We start from the raw sequence: 21353 nt of genomic DNA on the forward strand, positions 1-21353 counted from the left end.
GGAGGGTGTGTGCGGGGGGGCGCTACGCCATTTTCGTAGGCCCTGTTGGAGCAGGGCGGGGGGAGGGGAGGAAATGGCTCCGCATTGGGTAAAGCGGGCTGCGGGGACGCCGGTGTAGTCGGATCCGTACGGTGCGTAGCGGCTGAGCGCGAAGCGCGCTCCGGGGCTTGGCGTAAGCGCGGTTGGTGAATAGCGTATCGGCGGCGGCAGGAGCTGCAGGAGGAGGAGGAGGCGCCGCGGCGGTTTGGTACCGAGCGGAGAGGGAGATGCACACGGCACTCGAGTGAGGTAGCTATAAAACCCCATTTGTTTACATTCCCTCCCCCACAACCGGCCGGCGCAGCGGTGAGGGTGGCGGCCGGCCCCGGGCTGGCGGCGGGGGCCGGGGGGGAGGGCTTGTGGAAGAGGCGAAGGAGCCGGTGGCGGCCGGTAGTAACGGACACCTCCTCCTGCGGGATGCGGAGCGGCGTGTGGGGGACACAGCGGCGCCGCTGCCTCGTCACGTGGCGGCCGCGGCTCCCACCGCAGGGCCTGGGGCTGCGCTCGTGGGCGCGGGGGCGGCCGCTGGGGGGTGGCGGGCGCGGGGGGCCGCTGGTGGGGGGGGGCTGCTGTGCCCGGTCCCGCACCGAGGCAGCGGAGCACGAGGCGGCGCCGCGGCCCTGGCGCATCCCCCTTTCTTCCTCCTGCTCTTGAGTCGGCCATGCGGCAGGTAAAACCCTCCCCGCCCCCTCCCCCGTAACGAGGGGACTGGGACGTGGCGGCGGCTACGGGGCTGTAGCGGCCCTCGCCGCTTCGGGCGGAGGGAGAAGGGGGGGAAGCGGCGGCATGCGGCGGTGGGCTGGGGGCGGGGGCGCCGCCGGGCTGCCGCCGCGGCCGGCGAGCGAGCAAGGCCCGTGCGTGGGGCGGCAGAGCCCCTCGCCGCCTCGGCCTCGTCGGGGGAGGGGTGTCCCCGGGGGCTTTGGTCGCCTCCGGAGTCGTCTTCGCACGCTGTGCTGCTTAGCGCTTGGTCTTCCATTTCCCTGTTACGGCCTTCCTGTGCTTTTCACTCGAATGTGGGAATGCCCCATCACTGTGGTGCCGTCTCTTTGTGGCCACGTGGAGGCCCCGAGTATGGGTATGAGGTGCCATCCCTTCCCGTTCCGCAGAGGGTGCTTCAAAGAGCTGCGTACAAATGGTGCGCGGGAGGGAGGGGGCGATGTCAGCGACCGTCTCCGTGTTTAGACCATATTTGGGGCAATACGGTAACCGCGGCTGATGAACCAGCCACACCATTAAATCTTGCTTGGCTTGGTGTTTCTAGTTAGCCTTACAGCTGCAGAAATTGCACTCAGACAGTAACCTGCACGTAACCCTAAATAATCAAAGGTAAGATCTAGGTGGGTCAAGAGATTCTTGTCGCAGGATGTAACATAACGTACACAACAATCCTCTGGTCACAAGTGTGGTGTGTACAGGCTGCAGACAACTAGAAAATTACTAGGGGGAAAAATGAGCAAAAGGAATAACTTACTCACTTTTCTCGCTTATTTTTCATGCTTAAGCTGGCTCACTTGGAAACATTGTATACATGTTTTGAAGCTGTTTAGAATAAAATTTTTCTTTAAAATCTTCAGTTATCTTTGTCTTTTTTGGGGGGTGGCGGCGGGGGGCTCCTGTAGAAACTTCTGTCTGCTGTTTCTTAAACTCTCTCTGTGGTGTATCCTAAGCACTTTTTGAATTAGAAATAATTCTCATTTCTGTCACTGTAAGCACTTTGTGTGTAAGTAACAACCATCAGTTTTGTGTTAAGACAGCATGTTTCATACTCTAATACTGAGGGGACCTGTGACACCTGAAACCTGATCCAGCATTGAGACATACGCACTGGAAGGCCTGGTCAGTTTTCAGAAGGGTCGAAGTGATTGCTGTCTAGTTAATGAAAGTAGTTACTGGGCAGTGTTCCAACTGGTAGGTTCTAGTGTTTCTTTGGATAATAGCTGTTAAAGTGACTAACACTAAAATGGGGAAAACTCTTTTGGTACAAAAAAAGATACTGCATTAGACTTTACAAAGGAAGTTTATTAAGCTCTATTTTAAAGAGAACACACGTTTTTTAACTAAAGAATGAGCTCTCATTAGATGAATTAGGGAGCGGATACTCAGTATGGACTGGTGAGGCATACTGCTCTAATTTCAAAACAGTACTTACTCATGATTACTTCTTAGGTTGATATTCTGCATGGTATGATAACATAAAAAAAATCTGAAAAAGTTTTGTGGTTCCTGAGAACTGTCAAAACCAATGTGGTTAAACTTTTCTAACTATATCTTTGTTCTAAAATAAATGTTATTAATAAAATGGCTTTTTTTTTAGTGTTTTCTGCAGTGATTCTTTTTAAACTGCTTTCAACACTTTCGTATGCTTTTGAGAAAAATAAAATGCAGCCCTGCACTCTATTTGGAAAAGAGACTAGAGTATGTGTATAGACCAGGAATAAATTGTATGTATTTTATGAGATTAATTGTGGTGGTTCTATGGGGGAATGTGCCTTAGTGTCCACACAAGATAGATGTAGAAGGATTTTACACAGTTGCCTATCTGGAATATTAATAAATCCATAAAATGAAACTATAAATTTGGCCATGTTTATCAACTACTCTTATTTGCAGAGCATAGAAACATTATCAGAAACTTAAAATATGCCTCTTCTTAAAAAAGGAAGCAGGTTGTTACCAGGTGTGTTTCATAATCGCTGTTAAGAGTTATCCAAAGGTGTGTAGTGCATGAAAAATGGAAAGTGAAAGTTTACATGAAACACTGTATTTCTGCTTATTGACAAACTTTATCTGAAAAAAATTGAAGTTTGTTTTAATTAATATTATTTGTTTTCATGTGAGTCTTTCTGTGCTTTCAAGGCTGGCTTTAATAAAAAACAAAATCAGACACTTAGGTTGGAGTAAGTATCTACCCAGTCATAAAATATGCCAATAGAAAAAGGTTATGGTTTAAAAAATGGTGCAATTGTATTCACAGTCTTAGCTATATTTGTTTCTCCGATTAAATAAAAAACCTAGTGAAAATAAATCATCTTGGTAATTCAGGAATATTCCAGAAAGTTTACTTTCAGTTGTAAACATGGATCCTGATGATAACATTGGTATATTATAATGCTGGGAAATACTCATTTTTAACTAGCAGTCTTGGTTCAAGATTTATGTGACGTACATACGATACATATGCATCTTCTAGAACAATACAATATGCATCTTCTAGAATTACATCTTGAAAATTCTTCTAGCAAGAGAATATTGAGTACTTATTGTAGTTAGGCCTTATATGTTAATAAATCATTCCCTTTGAATTTTTGCTAGGAAGCCTTGATAAAGGTATTTACATACATTTTTGTGTAGTTTGACTTACGTGAATTAAGATAAAGGTACCCACATGGGGCAATAAAGATGAATACATCCAGGCTGGCATAGACTTCCTTTGTGGTCTTTACTGAACAAGTCAAGCAACTGTAATTTAGATACTTCTATTCATGCTGCAAAATAACTTGGATAGCTTATATGAGTAGGAGCAAATTATTACAATTTTACAGGAACTCTATTACAATTTTTACAGAAATTAAAGGTTTTTTTTTTTTCACAGTATGGTGAATACTTAAATCAGTCTGGATTTGGAAACAGTTCTCTCTTTCGTCAAGTGGAATTACATACTTAAGAATTCAAATTACACAAGTTGCTTAAAAGTGAAGCTCCATGTAAGTTTTTTTGTAAATAAAAATTTGGGCCTTAACTGTGGTGAAATTTAGTGGAGGGATCATCGCATATAGAATCAGAGGCTGGCAGACATAGGTACGTGTGGAAACAGTGAACAGCATCGGTATCGGAACAAGAAAACCAATTCTCATTCGATTTCCTTCACAGTTTGACTCAGGCAATTGTCAGGACATTTGCTAGCAGTTTTTATAACATGTTTTCAGAACTGTCCAATGACCGCATCCTGGCTTTTTTGTTTAATCTCAGAAGACGGTTTCAAAGAAGGAAAGATAAATTGCAGTACTGCTGTTTTCTTTGTATAGGTGCGCTTTTCACAGAATTAAGCTTTAGGGACAGAGTTCTGTGAGTTTCAGAATTCATGTCTTTTGGGGAGCAATTTCTGTTATCTGCTCCTATTGTAAAGAAAATCAGTATAACTTCTTATTTTTCTGTGGGAGTCCAACTTAATTTAGAGAGCAAACATTTAAAATACAGTTTTAGTATATGAAGAGTATTCATCATTGGGACTGGGCTGCTGAAGTTACCTTAAATGAGAACTAGTATTTTTAGCTTTCTGACAGAGGCCTGAAGTAACACCTGGTGTGGAAAGAATTCAGGTTGTTTTCATAAATTTCATAGCTAGGTCATTCTTAAATTGCAGCTGAGATACGTATCTAAAAAGTCTAATGAGGAAATGTGTGCCAATTAAGTGAAGCTACAAAAAAGAACATGTTTTTCTTGGTATCAAAAACTGATCAAAATGCTGAAAACAATGTCTTGAGTGCATTGTAGTCTTCTGAAGGAAAAAAGATACATGCTTTGTCAGTCCACTTATTCAGAATATTTTGTGTGCTACTGCATCAGTACCATTTCTCTAGGATTTTTCATGCAGTATAAGTCAGAGGAGTAAAAAGGAAAGAGAAAAACAATTGTTTCAAGTCACTTGCATTTTGTTACCTCTTGTGATAATCCAAACCCCATGCAGGTTTTGATACTCAAAAGCTAGAAGCCAGCATGAAGAGCTAGGAAGATGGTGGTTTCTTCGTCTGTCTCAAAAGCTTATGAGAAGAAGGAATGTTGAAATTATGTGACGGGTGTTGTGCTCATGCAGGTTTCATTATATTGGAAATGTTTTCATCTTCTAGGTATTGCATTGTGCTGCGACATCTTCCATCTTTCCATTTCTGACTTTTATTTGTCTCTTGCTGCAGAGGAGGAATGACTCAGCTGTTGTCTTTTCTTTCTCAGCTGCTGATAACCTACAGGAGCTTCATTCTTTGACTATAACTGTTTTACCTGTTCTATAGCTTGTTACTTTCCAGAGCAGTAGGATGAGAGTGAAGAGAATGTTAGCTTTACTAATATGAAATTAGACTGCTACTAAAATTGATGAACCTGTTAGGTAATTTGTACTGAATTGTCTGTTGGAAAGCCTGAATGTAGATACATTTTTATGTTACCACTGCTGTGTGAATAACAGGAACAGAGAGTGAGAAATATTTCTGAATGTATCTTGAGCATCAGCAAAGTGAAACTCGCAAGCTGTGGACAAATTTGCTTCTGTTTATTAGAAATTTTTGGCTGTTGTAAAAAAAATAAGAAATAAAATGAGCCTGCAGGGTTTTGAAGAACAGTCCTAAGAGAAATCTTGTTTTCATTTATGAGGAATATATCTGTAATCTTATGATGAAGTTTGCTATAGAAAACTTCCCCAATTTTTTTTCTGTGTTGTCGATCACATCTTCTCAATATTAAATAAAATATCAATTATGTACAAAATGTGGAATGTTAACTAAAGACTAATTAGAGCTGTATAGCTTTTGAACTGTTAAAGTACAGAAGATTTATTCCTTAAGCATTCAATTCTGTCCTTAAGTGGCATAGAGACTTTAGTAGTCAGTGATATAAGGTAGCTAAATCAATTGATCTAGAATTGAGAAAAGTCTGCATGATACTGGAATTTAATGAATAACTGTGATCCTGTCTAAATAAACTCATTAATCAAATGAAGTTCTGTAGAAGGTTAGACTTTTTTAAAGATAGAATGCCTATGTAAGATAAAAAGCACTTCAGATTAAGCATGTAAGGAGGAGTTTTTATGGAAGGTTGCTGGATTTGCATAACATTTTATAAAAGTACGTGTCAGCAGAGACCTTATGAACCTAATGCAGAAACTGAATAAAAATTTGATGATAAACACTTCAGAAATAGTTTCCAGTCACTGTCACTAGTAAAGGCTGCTATAATAAAACATGAAGTCCAGATTGGTGCTGTCATATGATATATGTGTAAAGATGCATACGTAAATGTTACCTGTGCCACATTCATAAATTGATCTTTGTGCCTTTTTATTATAGCTGGATTTTTATTATACTGTAGTGTGATGGTTATTAAATGGATTAAAATAATGCTTTCAATTCTGAAGGATAACCGGAAATGATAATTGATTTACAGCTGGTGACTGTGTATCTGCAAATAGTCTTTCCTGTAACCAAACTAATTACTGTTAACTGTCCAACTTAATATGGCCACACACTGTCAAAGCTAAAGCAGAACAAAGGAAAAGTGGATGTAATCTCCTTTAAAGTATTCTTTAATAGCTTTTACTCAATGTGATTCTTCACATGGATTTTTTTTTTTTTTTGAGTAATATTTATATATCTTGGTTAATACTGATTTGCCTTTTAAATGTGCATTTTAAATGAGACTGAGTAGCGCTGCGTATTCCAGAATGACTGTTTCTGAGGAGGTTCACAATAGCCACTGTATATTATTTCTGCAGTTGAATGTTAGGTTTAACTCGTGTGGCAGGATAATTGTAATGCTTGCACTTGTTTCCTGTGAGGGGGAGTGGCAAGCAGGTATGCATCTAAGTCATATTAAATTTTACTGTGCAGTATAGGCACTGATTCATTTATACCATATACAGAGCAGTCCAGGAGAGCCTCCTTAAATAGTCAGGTGGAGTATTGTCCTCTAGATTTTTTAACTGATGATTATATTACTTCTCAATGCTCTTACATAACTTCTATAATCCATTCCTGTAAAGAAAGACCACTTCCTATCAGGACTCCACTACCTTGATAAGCACTCCCAATCCATGAAATGTAAACCATATCATTTTGGCCATATTTATCAAATATTATTTGCAGAGTATAGAAGCACTGTGTTTATTGCTGACTTCAATGCCTGTCTATAGAAAACAATGCCTCTGCCTAAAAGTGCAGTTCTAAATACTAACTTATGTTAAAACTGAAGAAATATGCTCTTTGGCTGCAGTTCCAATAATGTGATAACCTTGCATTGCTAAATTTTAATGCTAAAAATAAAACTATTTGCACTTATTTAATGTCTGTTATGATACCTAAACAATAGAGACTTCCAGTCATTACAGTTCTGGAGGGCATATGAGGCCATTATGTAGCAGAGACATTGTATTACATTAACAGTGCTTTGATTGTCCAGTTGTTCTCAGCACTCATGTACCATCTACTTCCATTAACTACAGTAAATACACCGTAGTTACAGTAGAACTGTGTACAGAACTTAGCTTTTTATTATAATAATGCCCATAGCTAATCTTTTGATGTTTGTAATATAGTCTAGACTTGCATTTTATTTGCATGTTATCAAACTGCCTAAGTTGCCTTTCATGCTAAAAATTCTTGCCATTAAAATAATTCAGGTTACTTTTTACACAAAGTTAGTGTCTTTATACTGCAGGTAAAAGATTGAGTTATGTAAAGTGTGTATGTAGTCTAGATTCGTGCATCTGTATATTAAACAATAAAATACAGAGTCCAAGAAGAACATCATTTTTAGTGGCTTTGGGCAAAATTTCTCGTGCTGGTTTTTGCTAACCATGTATGTTCAATATTAGGGAGAAGCATATGAAGAGGGTTCTATGCTGACTCTTAGAAGGATGTGTTAGGATGAGATGCTTTAATAAGAATGCAGCAACTATAGCAAATTATTATTGCACACTATTTTGTTTGTATCGGATTTTGTGGTTCAGATTAGTTGCAGTAAACTGTCAGTAAACAGCTATAGCTAAGTACTATAAAATTACTTTCACTATCTTTGAAGAGTATACTTTGCTTGCATTCCACATAGAAATTACTGGTTTGTCAGTGCTTGTATGCTTCTAATGAAAGCATATTATTACAGTACTTTTTAAACTTTGATGCATAAGACCACATCTCATAGTATAATTGCTTTACAGTTAAGTTAGGAACCGATTTAAAAAAAGGTACTGGTTTAATTTTTTTAATGGCTTTTTGTTAGTTGGACTGTGGACAAATCAAATTTGTGTTTTGGAATAAGAGAACATGCTGCTGTTGTTTTCTTGAAGTAGTAACAAAATTTAAAAATACAAATTGTCACTTCTTTTGACTGTTTCTACCAAATTAATATTCTGGAATTTACTGTTTAACTGTTGCTTTATTGCCAACTGTAAATTCAGAATATGAACATGAAATTACCTTCTGAGACAAGTGTTAATCACATTTCATAGTCAGGATATTCTCAAAGGGAAAAGGTGAGAGGAGTACATTTTTCTTCAAATAAAAGGAATATATTTAGACTATGAAAAAATGTTAAACTGTTTGCTCGATTTTTGGTCTGTATCTTATCAAATATGTCATACAGTAGCTCCAAGCAGTGATTGAATAGTAGTGAAATACTGAAATGATGTCCCATGAGTTCTGCTGTTTTCTAGTCTGTGCATACAATTATGGTTTTTTTTAAATTTTCTTGACAGTAAGTAAAATGTGGCAATTGTGCCTCACAGTCTTATCACCAGCAGTGTACTTTTTAAACCTTAAATTTACATTATCAGAGTTTATGCTGAACACCAGAAAAAGCAGGTAGTTTAATGGGAAGTTTCTGAATAGTGAATTCAGCTTATCAGTCAGGAAGAGAATGTTAGGTGCTTTTGCTCATTTGTTGTCCTTTGCATTGAAGATACAGTTAGGTTGGCTAAAGATAAGATACATTGTTAACCTTATCAAATTACTAAAAATAGTAGTTCACTTTTAATTATTCAGGATATCAGGCTATGAGATTTTCCCACATATTGGAGACTTAACTGATGGGGAACTGTGGTACAGCAGTAGCTAGCTGTGGATGCCAGATGCAGGTTTTGGTGTCAAATAGACAAGCTGCACATTGAAGTAGCTTGAATTCTTAATCCAGCAATGAAGTTACCTTCTAGGAGGCAGCATTTTGTTTTAGTGACTAGATATCTTAAAAACTTGCAGAAGTGGCTATGATGAGGATCTGAGGATTCCCAGGAAACTGTTATGGATTCATTTTCTGTATGGAAATAAGAAAAATAAAGCCTCAGACTTTTTAACAGAGCACACAAGGCGTTCAGGTATCTTCAGCTGCTGTTAACTATAGGATCAAAGGTTTGTCTGTTTTCAGGATTAAACTTACTTTTGTTTAATGATATTTTTAACTATTTTAGATGCTTGTTCAATGAAATTAAAATACATTTGGAGGTATAGATGGATTGTAAACATACTGATTCTTGACCAGCTCTTCCAGTAGGTTTTAATTCTGCTGACGTTTATCAGTTTGATAGAATTCAGTCCGTTTACTTTGTGATTTAAACTGACTTTTCCCACAGGTCCGTTTTGTTGTCTGAGTTAGTTAAATACATAGTCTGAAATGCAGTAGTTTTAATTGGCTTGACTTTGCAGAAAAGATGTTCAACTCTGATCACATATTGTGCTTACCTTGGGTAGCTTTATTATGATCAAAGTCAAGTATATTATGTCTATACTGTGCTCAGCAGACTGGAAGAGGCTGATGTACTGTCAGTTACAGTAGTAAAAGGAGAGGGAGGGAGGATATTTTTAACAGAGAAAGTGTTGACACCACTATGCATGGAATAATAAAACATTTGTTACAGAAAATCATGTTTCTTTTCTGAGAACCTTAAATATTTTTGAAGTTGAACCTATGGAATAAAGGTCACAACCTACCCATGACCATCAGAATTTAGAAGTGGAGTCCAGTTTTCATTCATTTTCAGCTAATCAGTGGCAAAGAGCAGAGTAAAACATCTTTTTTGGAGAAATTCGATAACCCATGGTTTCAGTGGTAGGATGCCAAACCATTTCTGTCCTTCACACAGAGAAAAATTAAAGATTTCTTTTTTTATGCCACCCTTTGTGGAATATACCTCTTGATTAGTCAAAATGGGCTTGTTCTTCCAAAATACTTCATTTGTTTTGAGATATACTTCATGATCGCTTGTGTTAAAGAGACAGCAAGTAGCTCTTTTTTTCTAACTATTTCTTGTACCTTATTATGACTATAGACATGAGAATCCTTAATTTTTTTAAAATGTAGTACTGGCAAAATCCTGAGAAGTATGTTCCCTTGTTTTCTATCCATCATTATTAACTAAAATTGTCCAGTTTCAGATGATTGGGAGAATTATCGAAGTAGTGGAGTCCAGATAAAAAGTGGTCTTTCTTTGCAGGAATGAATTATAGAAATTACATAGAGCCTTGAGAAGTAATGAAATCATGTAAACTGAATAAAGCCCCCAAACAAAAAAAAATGAGGTATTAAAAACTACATTTTCATGCTGCAGTTTCTAAATTGTGTCCCTGCGAAGTTGTTTTAATACCATGTTAAGAAAGGTTAATATTTATTTTAGCCACATTTGCTCTGATTTTGAGGAGTGATTCCTGAAGCTGATAAGTATTTGTATCGGCTTGAACAGTTGTCTCAGTCATCACACAGTCCTATAATGGGTAGCTGTCTAAATCTTTAACAGTAATCTTTGCTAAAATAAATGAGAGCCAGGTAACGTCATGACCTTTGGTGAGGGCTTACTTAGAATAGGGTGGGAATGACAAGTTTCAGTTCAGCTGGGCATTCACTTGGAGGATCTCCATGATGAAATGACTTTTTTTTTATATCACAGGTCAGACTGGTTATGCATACTTAACCAAAATGGAACCTGTACAACCATTGTATGGGTTGTAGAGCAAAGACAGTGGTGGTAGCCACGTAAGTTGAGACTTGAGTGGTCCCAGCAGTTGCCTGTTCTCTCTCAAATTCCCTTCACGCCCATAGGAGAAGAATGGTTAGATGAGCTCTTGCCTAAGAGGAGGTAGCAGTGATACCCTTCCTTGGTACTCTGAGACAACGAACATACTAACAAGAATTTGAATGTCATGTTGACAGAGGGCCTTATAAAAGTCTGCAGAGGTGGTTCGTTATTTAAATCTCCTTTTTAAAAATACGTCTTTGAATCAATGTTATCTCTTGTCATGTAAATAATTTGCAATCTTTAAATTCTAGAAATGTGCATTGTGTTATGATTTCCAGGCATTAATCCAGCAGAACACTTGTGAAAGAAACATGCCTCAGTCCCATTTTTCAAGGGACTTTTGTAGTTGGTAGCTTTTGTAAAATATTATTTATTAAAAAAATAGGAGAGAAGTCATTAGCTTAATAGTAGGTATGTAGTGAACTCCTTTTTCAGATTGTAGCCTTGATAGAGATTTTTAAATTGTAGTAACATAGGAATTAAATATATATCAAAGATACGCCTTTATGTGTTTTAACATATTGCAAATATCTTAACATAATGCAGGGATGAGATAGGTAGAGTGGTTTAAGTTACAGTAAGAATAAAAATACAGTCACTGCTTTTATCATATTGTTGCAAATATTATTGTTTTTTGTTGAGTGGTGAGTTGGAGAAGTTTTCTTCAAATGCTTTTTAGTAGGAAAGTTGTCCGCTGTTTTTTGAGTACATTATAAAGTAGCCAGTTGTTGTATTTGTCCTGTATTCAAAATACACTGTCAAGCTGTAAATCTACCAACTCCGTAAGCTGGTATTGCCACCAGAAGCAGGGTTGCTTTTTTTGTATGTGGACTGTGGTGTTTGTGCAGCTGCACAGTGAACCAGATAGGAAAAGTAATCTGATTTTAGAATAATCCTTTTTTCTTTTTCTGGGTTATTTTTCACAGAATCTGGTTGTACAGCTGCACAATGAACAGATCAGCAAACAAATGTGCTGGTATACAAAAATGATGTTGTGGAAATGGGAATGAATGAGGCTGTGGGGGAGGGCAGGACTACTGGTTTGGGTGCAACACCCTCTTAAAATATTTGTCGAACTTCAGTCTTAGTTCTAACAAAAGCATTTAATTATTTCCAGTGGAAAAATAAAATGATAATATAATGCAGATGTAACTGCAGGTCATCTTTTCAAGCATATAATTCTTACAAGCGCTGGTATTTTGATAGAACCTAATTGAACAATAGAATGTTGGCACAAAATCAAACCAGCTCCGTTATAATTTTTGTACTAAGTAGAAATATCATTAATGGGTGCTTTTTGGACTACATACAATTTACTAAGACTTAAGACTGAAAATTAATTCTCAGTAAGCAGAACTAGTACTTAAAGAACTTCCGCTGTTTTGATGTTTTTGTATTATTTTGAGCTCTGAAAAGGATCCTGCGTTCAAAAACTAATTAGAAATAATTGTCCTTTTGAAGAAGGCTGTCCAGCTACTTTTCCTTCAAAATTAAATGAATGTTCCTCTCTGGATAACTAAGCTAGTAGATTGCTATGGTATTAGTTTAGGATCATTTTCTAGTATGCTTTGGTAACTGGCAGTTCAAATACTTCACATTTCAGACTTTTAAAAAGTGTTCATGATGTGTTTAGATATGCATAAATGCTTTCTGTACTGTAAGTCTTATCCAGTATTAACTTAGCAAATACGCCTTGAATCAATCAGCTAATGGTCTGTTCTTACAAAGTGCCCCTCCTACAGGGTTGTAGATTTTCGAATGAATGAGTTTTACTTAAATCCACAAACCTGTTTCACTGAAATTGAAGAGGGAAGAAAATACAGGAGATGGGTGAGAACTAAAGACAGAGGTTGTTAATTATAACTTTAGGTCCATAGAATGTTTTCCTGTTTGTAGATCCAGAAGCTAATGTCTGATAATACAAAAGCTAACGACTGATAATACAAAAATAACACTAGCTGCTTGAAATGCTTTCCTGAAGTGTCTTTCAGTAATAGCAATGTATTTTCACATTAATAGTCTTTTAAAATCACATATCTTCAGAATGAGTACTGGATTAAGAGGAATTGATCTGGCATTTGTTAAAAACTATTTAGGAACTAAAGAGTAGGTTCATTGGATTTTCAGATTCCAGCCTTTTCTTGCACTAGGTATTAGTATGGAACACTGCATTGCACACTTATTGGAGGGGAAGTGGTGGTGGACTGCCAGTATTTCTCTTGCATGTGCATTGGGGTAAGTATTTGCAATACAAGAAGGAATTTTAAATTTCAGGAAATGTAAGGATATCTGCATATATGTAGTTAGTAGCTTTATTTCAAGAAATATGTACCTCCGATCTTTAAAAAAATTGCCATTTCTCACAGTGCCATTAATGTGAGCAGTTCCTATAGGAACAAATGACAAATGCTTAACTTCTAGTGCTGAACAGAGAGAACAACTTAGTTTGGTAAGAATATTGCTTTGTCTTTGTTTTTAACACCTTTCATCTTTTGGACTTCCCTCATATCTTAGCTGAACTATGTTTTTATTATTTTTGTTTGGTGTGAAACTTCTGGTTGTCCAAGAAGTCTTGCTAAGGTCCTTCAGTCATTGTAGCATTCAGGCTGAATAACTACTTGAATGGTCTAAGCTATTTTTCAAGAAATTCTTCTGCAGATAGAATAAACAAAGGGCAGAACATTCTTCAGAGGAAGGAAGGAAAGGAAGAACGTGTTACAAAAAGGGGGAGAAAGTAAAAAGGATAGTCAAGTTTAAATCCCTGGGAAGGAGCATGGAGAGGGGAGAAATCCAGTGCATGTACGTTAGGAATATTTAAGATTGTTAAGATTGTTAAAATTGTTGGGAGTGGAGAGGAGAAGGGAGTGGGAAATTGGGCTTTTGAAATAGACTAGTCAGTCCTGTACACTAACAAAAGTGCTGTAGTATGTGGATTGCAAACACTAAAATGACAGACTTAATTTTCAGTTGAGTTTGAATTTTATTTGACCACATTGTTGGAATCAAAGGTGGTTGTTCTAAAGTGTAACTATTGAACTGGTTTTCAGTTTCATTTAAGCAGCTGATGATAAATAAATTTAAAAAATCCTTCCAAATCCTAAACCATGCTTTTGTTCCAGGGTTTAAATATGGTCAGAAAGAATACTGTTGGATTTTTAGGTATAAAATGGAAGGATGGTTGAAATAGTAGGCACTGTGGAGAAGTTTCAGGAATCCAGTGGAAATTGAATGAAACTGGCTGAAAAAAAATATCAGCTTCGATCAGCAATTACATTTAGCTTAATAGATGAAATGCCCTGGGCAGGCAATAGTTTATCACAGAGATATTATGAATTTTCCATACAGAAAAGATAACTCTGATGCTGATGTACTGCTCGTGGTATCATTATGTGTATCAGGAAAATGACATGACATGTATGTGTAACATATATGCATTTTGGGGTACTGTGTGAATTGAATTTGTGACAGCTTCTAGATAGTGCTGTGTTTGGTACTTTGAGCTCAGTCTCTGATTTAAAGACCTTTTATATGGATATGCAGTCAGTATTGCATTTAGTTTGATGATCTGCTTGCATTGATGGAAAAGGAGGGGGTTTATTTGGCAGCACTGTTTGCGTTTCTTTAAATGCCAGTTAGCGTGACAGAACTATTTATCTCAGCCAATGTAAATTTGCACGCTTATTCTGGCTTTGAAGCCTGCCTGAAGGGTGGGGTCATCCCACCGCCTGCCTGCATCTTCAGGGGCTGCTCTTGGTCTGGTTTGCTGTTTGACAAAACGTCAGCAGTGCCGCATGTTCCAGCTCTGGGCTTTGGAGTCAACACATAGCTGGGAGACTTTTCCCTTGTGTCTCCCACTGTCGGGTGCCCAGCCACTGTCGGGTGCCCAGCCACTGTCGGGCTACTGCGGGAAGGAGGGGAAGCAGCAGTGAATCAAGTGAATGAATAAAATAGCCAAGGCAAAGGCTGGCAGCAATAATGGCTGGAATCTTTTTTTAACTTTGATGTAGCCTTGTCCTCAGGCAGCCCATCCATATTCTTTTGAAAGGATTTGGGATTCTCAGTGCTCATATATTGAGATAAGCTATGTATGATTCTGTGTTACTGAAATTTATAGAATTTGGGCTTGCCTAGATAATAATGATGCTTGTGTAAAAATAAATACTCTGTAAATAGTTGTTCTGTTTGAGACTCTTTAGGACAGGTACATTTGTTTTGCAAGCATCTTTTTTCCATAGCACAGTAATTACAATCGAAAATACAGAAAATTATATAATAGAAGACTATAAATGTTGTATTAGGGTTATTAGTTTTATTGAGAACAGTGAGATGTATAGTAATTGATTTTTAAAGAAGTCTGTGATAATGCTTGGATTTCAGGAGTGAATCACAATCATAGATTACAAACTATTTTAACCAGTAGGGCATGGAGAAAAGGTACCATTCAATGCTAAACACTACAATTAGAGATGCATGACTGAAGTTTCAAAGTAATGTATTAGTAGTATTGTATGAGACAGTCACATGAAAAAGATCATGAGGTTGTGAAACAGATTATGATCATGCTTTAGTCATGAATTTCCTGGTAGAGATATTTTAGTCTTGATCGTGCTTTTGAAAAGCAGAATGGTTTGATTTTTCTGGTTCTGGTTATATTACCAGTATATCGCAAAGGGAGATAAAAGGTCTCGTACCTACAAAAGTAGTATCCTTTGGGTAACTGAATTTTACTTAAAACTTGAGATGCTGTTTTCAGTACTGAGAAACTGAAGATAAAAAGGTGTTGAACAAATTGCTGAAGTGTTGCAACATACTGAATGTACTTACCTACTGCTGCCACCTTATATGCAAGCGTGCGTACATTCGTCCTTCTCCCGGTGCTTTTATTTGTCTTGCATGACAAGGGTATTCATAACTGCTTATTCCAGATCTGGAACATGATCTTCACATGAAGTAACATTCAACATTATAAATCCTCAGTTGATGGAAATCAGCATATTCTTGTAGAAATGTGGAGTTCTGTTGATCTGCCATCGCGTGTACATCTGACCCAGTATCTTTACTCACTGCCAGAGTATTAGTGCTTCATCGGACGATTCAATTTAGAGAGTCCGCATTTTGAACCTGTGTGGAAAAAGAGCATGTGTTCCTTACTTAAAGGTTATGGAATGAGTTCCCAGGCAATCATGCAATCTGAGGGTTGACTCAGTCCAAAGACTCTTGGATAAAGCTTTGCAACCTGTTCTGTTTCACTAATAACAACTCTGTGCATGTCTCTTTCCTCAAAGGAGAATGGAAGAAACTTCTGGAAGGTCCTTTGAGACCCTTTCAATGTTCATGTATTAATCCCAGCGATGTATTTATAAGAATGTTAAAGATGCTTTGAATAGACCATGTGAGTAAAACAGACTGTGAAAATCATCTCTGAGTAAATTTTGGGGGTGAACTTAGCATATGAAGTTTCTTGAAAAGGTCTGTCACAGCCCCTAAACTGATGACTGAAATATATGGGTGCTTGAACTAATGACAGACTGTGCAGTCATTCCAGACAGATGATGGAGCAGTTGTTCATAAAAAAATAAAACAGTAGTATACAATGGCTACCCATTGACCTGTCAGATATTCCTGGAATCAGTTTTCATACAGATGCCTCCATTAGACAGATTTTTTTCTGTTCTTACATCTGTAACTAGGTCAGTATTGCAAGAGAGATTTCTGCTTTTGTAGTCTTATGAACAGTTGAAGCTTCAGTGAAAGGTGAATTTTCATTCTCCATAGTTGCGGAGGTTAATAGGAGAAAACTTTTTGCCCAGTCTTCTGTGCTAACTCATTTTTTGCTATATAAAGTCACAAAAAGGTGACGCTGTCCCTTTTTTTCTGATTTGTGTTGTCCGTTTTGTCATTAAGCAATGCAAGTTGGAAATGGAAAAGTCAACTGGTATGATTTCTTTTCTCTGTTTGCCTGTTGGAAGTATAGGAGCTTCTAACAGATTTTTTTTTTAAGTACGGCTATGTGATTGCAAGTGCATAAGCACAAAATAACAAGTGAATATTTTTATGAAGTAAAAATGGATGGGTTTAAAATACTTGTGGTTTGTTGTAAAGCAATTCCCTGATCAGCTTCATATAAACCCATTTTAGTTAGCAACTGGGGCTGGGTAGAGAAGGACAAATATACTTACCATTTTTTTGATACGCTGGCCTGCTCACTTGCATCTTTGTAAATGTAGCATCACTCACAGAGTTCTAGTAGAGGTGCATATATAGAACTAAAATTGCTTTCATTGTAAAAAGAGATCAAAGAATTCTTGACCTGTTTTCCTATAACTTGCATCCTTGCATTTACTACAGTGCTTTGGTGGCATATGAAGATACAGAGTACAGGTAGATGGGAGCTCTGTGTTTATCCTTCCTCTCAGCTCTTATTTCTTCCTCTGTCATATTGTAAATTTTACTAGTTATGTGTAAAAGCTGTGCTTTTGTACTTATTCCCTTTGACTGTTTTTATTCAACTCTGTTAAACTGTTGAAATCAATCAGGAAGCTTCCGGCCTTCTTTCCTTTGGTTATTTGGGAAAGAAGTGCAAATATGACTTTTTTTTTTTTTTTTTTTTTTTTTTATCTGGATTGCGGAAGAAGGCTGTGAGAGGTTGTGAGCATTACTTTGATAGGCAGGCCTGATTATCTGCTTCATTTATCTGGCAGAACTCTTGTAAACATTTTATTTTGCCTTGTACCAAATGGAACAAATTAAGTGTTTCTAGAAAGCCCTGGCAGTGTTTGGGTGAATTTTTTACATGCATTTTAGCGGATATCCTCTACCCAAAATAAGTCTGTAGGAAACAGAAGTTATAAAATGCAGGTCCTGGCTTATTTTTAGCTTTTTGGTTTGACATGATTTTTATATAAACTTGGATTTTTTTCTTGAAGTTTCTTTTATGTCATTATTCAGATTTTTGTATATTTTTTGCTAGCAAATGTAAACAGAATGAAGTGTCGTATTTTCTAAAATAGTCAATTGTCTAACTCTGAATACACAGTAGATGTATGCAGTGTCTTCATCAGTATCTTAAAGATGAATAGTAGGTTTCTTGTAGTCAATACTAAATTGAAAATTATCGTGTTATCTAGGTGATGTAATTTCTGAACATCGGTACAAAATGATATGATTTAGAGCATGTCAGAGTAACAGTATTTCCTGAGTTGCATAAAAAAGAGAGACATGTTTTCCATGTAACCTTACTTTTAAATGAATGTCTATATGGATCTTTGGGCTCAGTACACCTATGCAAGTAAGAAGTATTAAAAATACAACCAAAATCTGTTTGAGCAATATACTGAGGTTTGTTAATGGCAGCTTATTTTTGAATAACTATACTACTTACCATTTAAAATTGGGAATTGGGCAGCATCTGTGTTTAGCAGCAGATGAGAGAACAAGTGATGTTTGGGTTTTCAACTAGGTTATCTGCCCCTCATCCCCATAAATAAGAAAATACAATAGTATTATTTATGAAACTGATTTTTATTCATTTGTAACTTGTCTTTTAACAAGATTTTCAAAATTGTAACTTGTCATAAGCATAGGTGTCTCTGAAAACCTATATGAACGAATATTGTTCTTTTGTTACGAGAGGCTATAAATGCTGTGGGGTTTTTTTTGTAACCTCGTCCCGTAAGTATGGTGTGTAAGAATGCATCTCTCTCTAAAATGCACAGAGCCCATCCTACTGTTGGATAGAAAAGTATATTAGTAGAATTTCTGTATTAAAAATACCACAATTTTTCTTCTGTTAATGCTAATATTAAAAAAAAAAAACTGTGAGTCATTCAGTTGGTGCAAACATATACCAGAATGAGTATAGTAAAAATGTTAAGAGAGCTTTTACACTTAAGTGCTTTCTCTTGTGTCTCTTGTAGGAAACAGAGATGAAGGTACACATGCATACAAAATTTTGCATCATTTGTTTGCTGACATTTATCTTTCATCAGTGCAATCACTGCCATGAGGAGGGACACGACCATGGTCCTGAAGAGGAACATGTGCACTATCATAATGACTATCAGATCTCAGAGGCATCCTATTTCCAAAATGGAGGAACAGAATCTATGCCGAGTAAATTTTCAGCTTTGGAAGCTGAAAATGAACAAAAATACTACATTGAAAAGATTTTTGATCGTTATGGTGAAAATGGAAGATTATCTTTTTTTGGTCTGGAAAAACTCTTAATAAGCCTTGGTTTAGGAGAGGTAAAAGTAGTGATGATAAATCATGATGATATTGGCCATGATCATGTTTCCCACTTATATGCTTTAGAAGTACAGGAAGGAAAGCATACTCACTCTCATAACCATCCTCATTTTCATAGCCACTCAGATTCTGAAAACCAAACCATGATTGGTATGGCTGCAAAGAGAAATCATAAATGTGACCTTGAGAGAGAGACAACGGTGTCATCAGTAAAACCTGATGGTAAACATATTCATGACCAGAGTCGCCATCACCATCATCATCATCCTCATCTGCATCATCATCTTGACCATAATGGTACATATCATTCTCGTAATGATTCAGTTAGTCATAGTGAACATGGAGAACAGAACCACGAACCCTCAACAGAAACAAATACAACACAGGATCAGCCTGAAAGAAAACAACGCAAACAGAAAAAGAGACGAAAAGGAAAGAAAATCAGTGGGACTTCAGTAGATACTGCACAAGATTATGCTCCAGATCATGATCCAGGTGATCAGTATGAGCACAATCATGTTCATAAACATGATCATGTACATGATACATCTCACTTGCATGTACACCTTCATGAACATGGTAATGATCATTCTAGTAGTCATGGACATCAAGATTCCAGTCTAGGTAACGAGGATGGACATCATCATACCAGCAAGCGAGAGGCACCACACAAGCAGATTAGTGTAAGAAAACATGCAATTTTTTCAACACGTAGCCACAGGGACCATAATGGAGATGAACGTGATCGTGAAGAGGTGAGTGTGAAAAGGAGAGCTGGTAAGTACACTTACTGTTACATGGTAATGGAAGATGCATACTCCCAAATAAAGCAGTAGCAAATGTTTGCAATGATCGCATAATACAGGTAGCAGAGTGAATACACTCTGAGGCTGCAGTTTTGAATTTACTTTATTGATTTTCATTTCTGTCTACCTATCATCCATCTTTTCTGGGAATATCTTGCCTGTTTATCTCTGTATAAAGGAGATACTTCAAGGTTTCTAAGATAATCCTGCTTACTGGAATTTCTTTTCCTTCCCAAGATTTGTCAATACTTTTTTTCTCCTATATTTTTGGTCTTTTTCCTGAACCTAAGGCTGTAATGGTTTTGGAAACTGCTGAACTCTTTCCTAAAAGAAACACAGGTATCTTCTCAACATGCTTCTAATTTGTTGGTCTTAAAACAACTGTGAAGCAGGGTAGGTGCAGCTTCTGCAGTACTGTGCTCAGTGTAGGTCTGCTCTTCGATTTCTCCCTTCAGCATTCATTATTTCTGCCAGAACTCTTTATTTTCCTTTCCGCCTCACAATTAACTCTACAAGTAGGATGGTTTGATTTCTTGATTTTAAAGTAGCAGCCAGAATAGTGCAGTATTGACTTGGTTCTGAGTTTGAATTTTTAGACTAAATTCAAAAATGAAAATCAGAACTCACGAGTTGAGTAGGTGAAGTGTTAAAAAAATCTACTTTGGATTTATGCTCTTCCATTTCTTTTCTGTTGGCTTTTTTTTCATTGCTTGTCCTGTGTAGTGCTGAAGAATGTGAAACTTGTTTTCATTGACGTTTATCCAAAGCTATATAGATGTGGGTTGTGTATATAGGTTGTGGTTGTATAGACTGGGTTGTACAGGGCAGATATTTTCCCCCTTATTTTTTCCCCCTCGAAAACCACTTAGATCAGCTTAGACATATTTCGGTGTTGATGGAATGTTGGGCATCAGAATTTCTCTCCTCCTCTACGTGTTCTCAAATCATATACTAGTAGCTAGTTTTTAATCAAATAATGGCTTTCATATTTAACTTGTTTGTACTATTTGCTCGCAGTGCTTAAATGTTACCCAGCTGCTACGGTACTATGGTCTGGAAACCAGCTCTCCAATATCTCCTGAATTGTTTATATACATGTGTCCTGCTCTGCTATACCAGATTGAGAGAAGGCTTTGTATTGTACATTATGATGAGCTTGAAGATTTTATGAAAAATAAAAGTGCATCAATTGAAAATAAAGATAAAACAGGTGCATCAGGTAAGGGTAATATTTGAGGCCTTTAAAATTATTTTGCATTATAAATATTTAACTTTTCTTTGAAGTTTGAAATGCCATACAACTTAGTATTGACTGCAGAGTAAAGGAATGGTTGAAACTTAACATATTCATTAGAAGAAATTTGAGAGAGTCTGATCCTTTAAGTCAGAAGTAGCATTCTATTGTTCAGTGGTATGATAGCTTCTCCTACCTGACTCTGGCTCAGGAAGGTATACCTTTCTTTCTTGTAGCTTTCTATTTCTTACTATTT

General features: G+C 37.3%; 1 protein-coding gene across 5 annotated transcripts in view; it reads left to right on the plus strand.

Moving 5' to 3' along the window:
* SLC39A10 (solute carrier family 39 member 10) overlaps positions 1-21353 on the plus strand; it is a 56272-nt gene that overhangs the window by 10982 nt on the left and 23937 nt on the right. For 3 of the 5 annotated variants that reach the window (XM_064515117.1, XM_064515118.1, XM_064515120.1), the window contains 2 exons: positions 18727-19812; positions 20881-21082. In XM_064515117.1, the coding sequence (XP_064371187.1) occupies positions 18727-19812; positions 20881-21082 (1288 nt within the window). Of the gene's footprint in view, positions 1-35; positions 289-327; positions 346-18726; positions 19813-20880; positions 21083-21353 lie in introns of those variants that run through there. The other 2 variants (XM_064515119.1, XM_064515121.1) reach the window with 2 other exon arrangements.

The sequence above is a fragment of the Dromaius novaehollandiae genome, chromosome 7 (assembly GCF_036370855.1).
Source record: "Dromaius novaehollandiae isolate bDroNov1 chromosome 7, bDroNov1.hap1, whole genome shotgun sequence".
Classification (NCBI taxonomy): Eukaryota; Metazoa; Chordata; class Aves; order Casuariiformes; family Dromaiidae; genus Dromaius; species Dromaius novaehollandiae.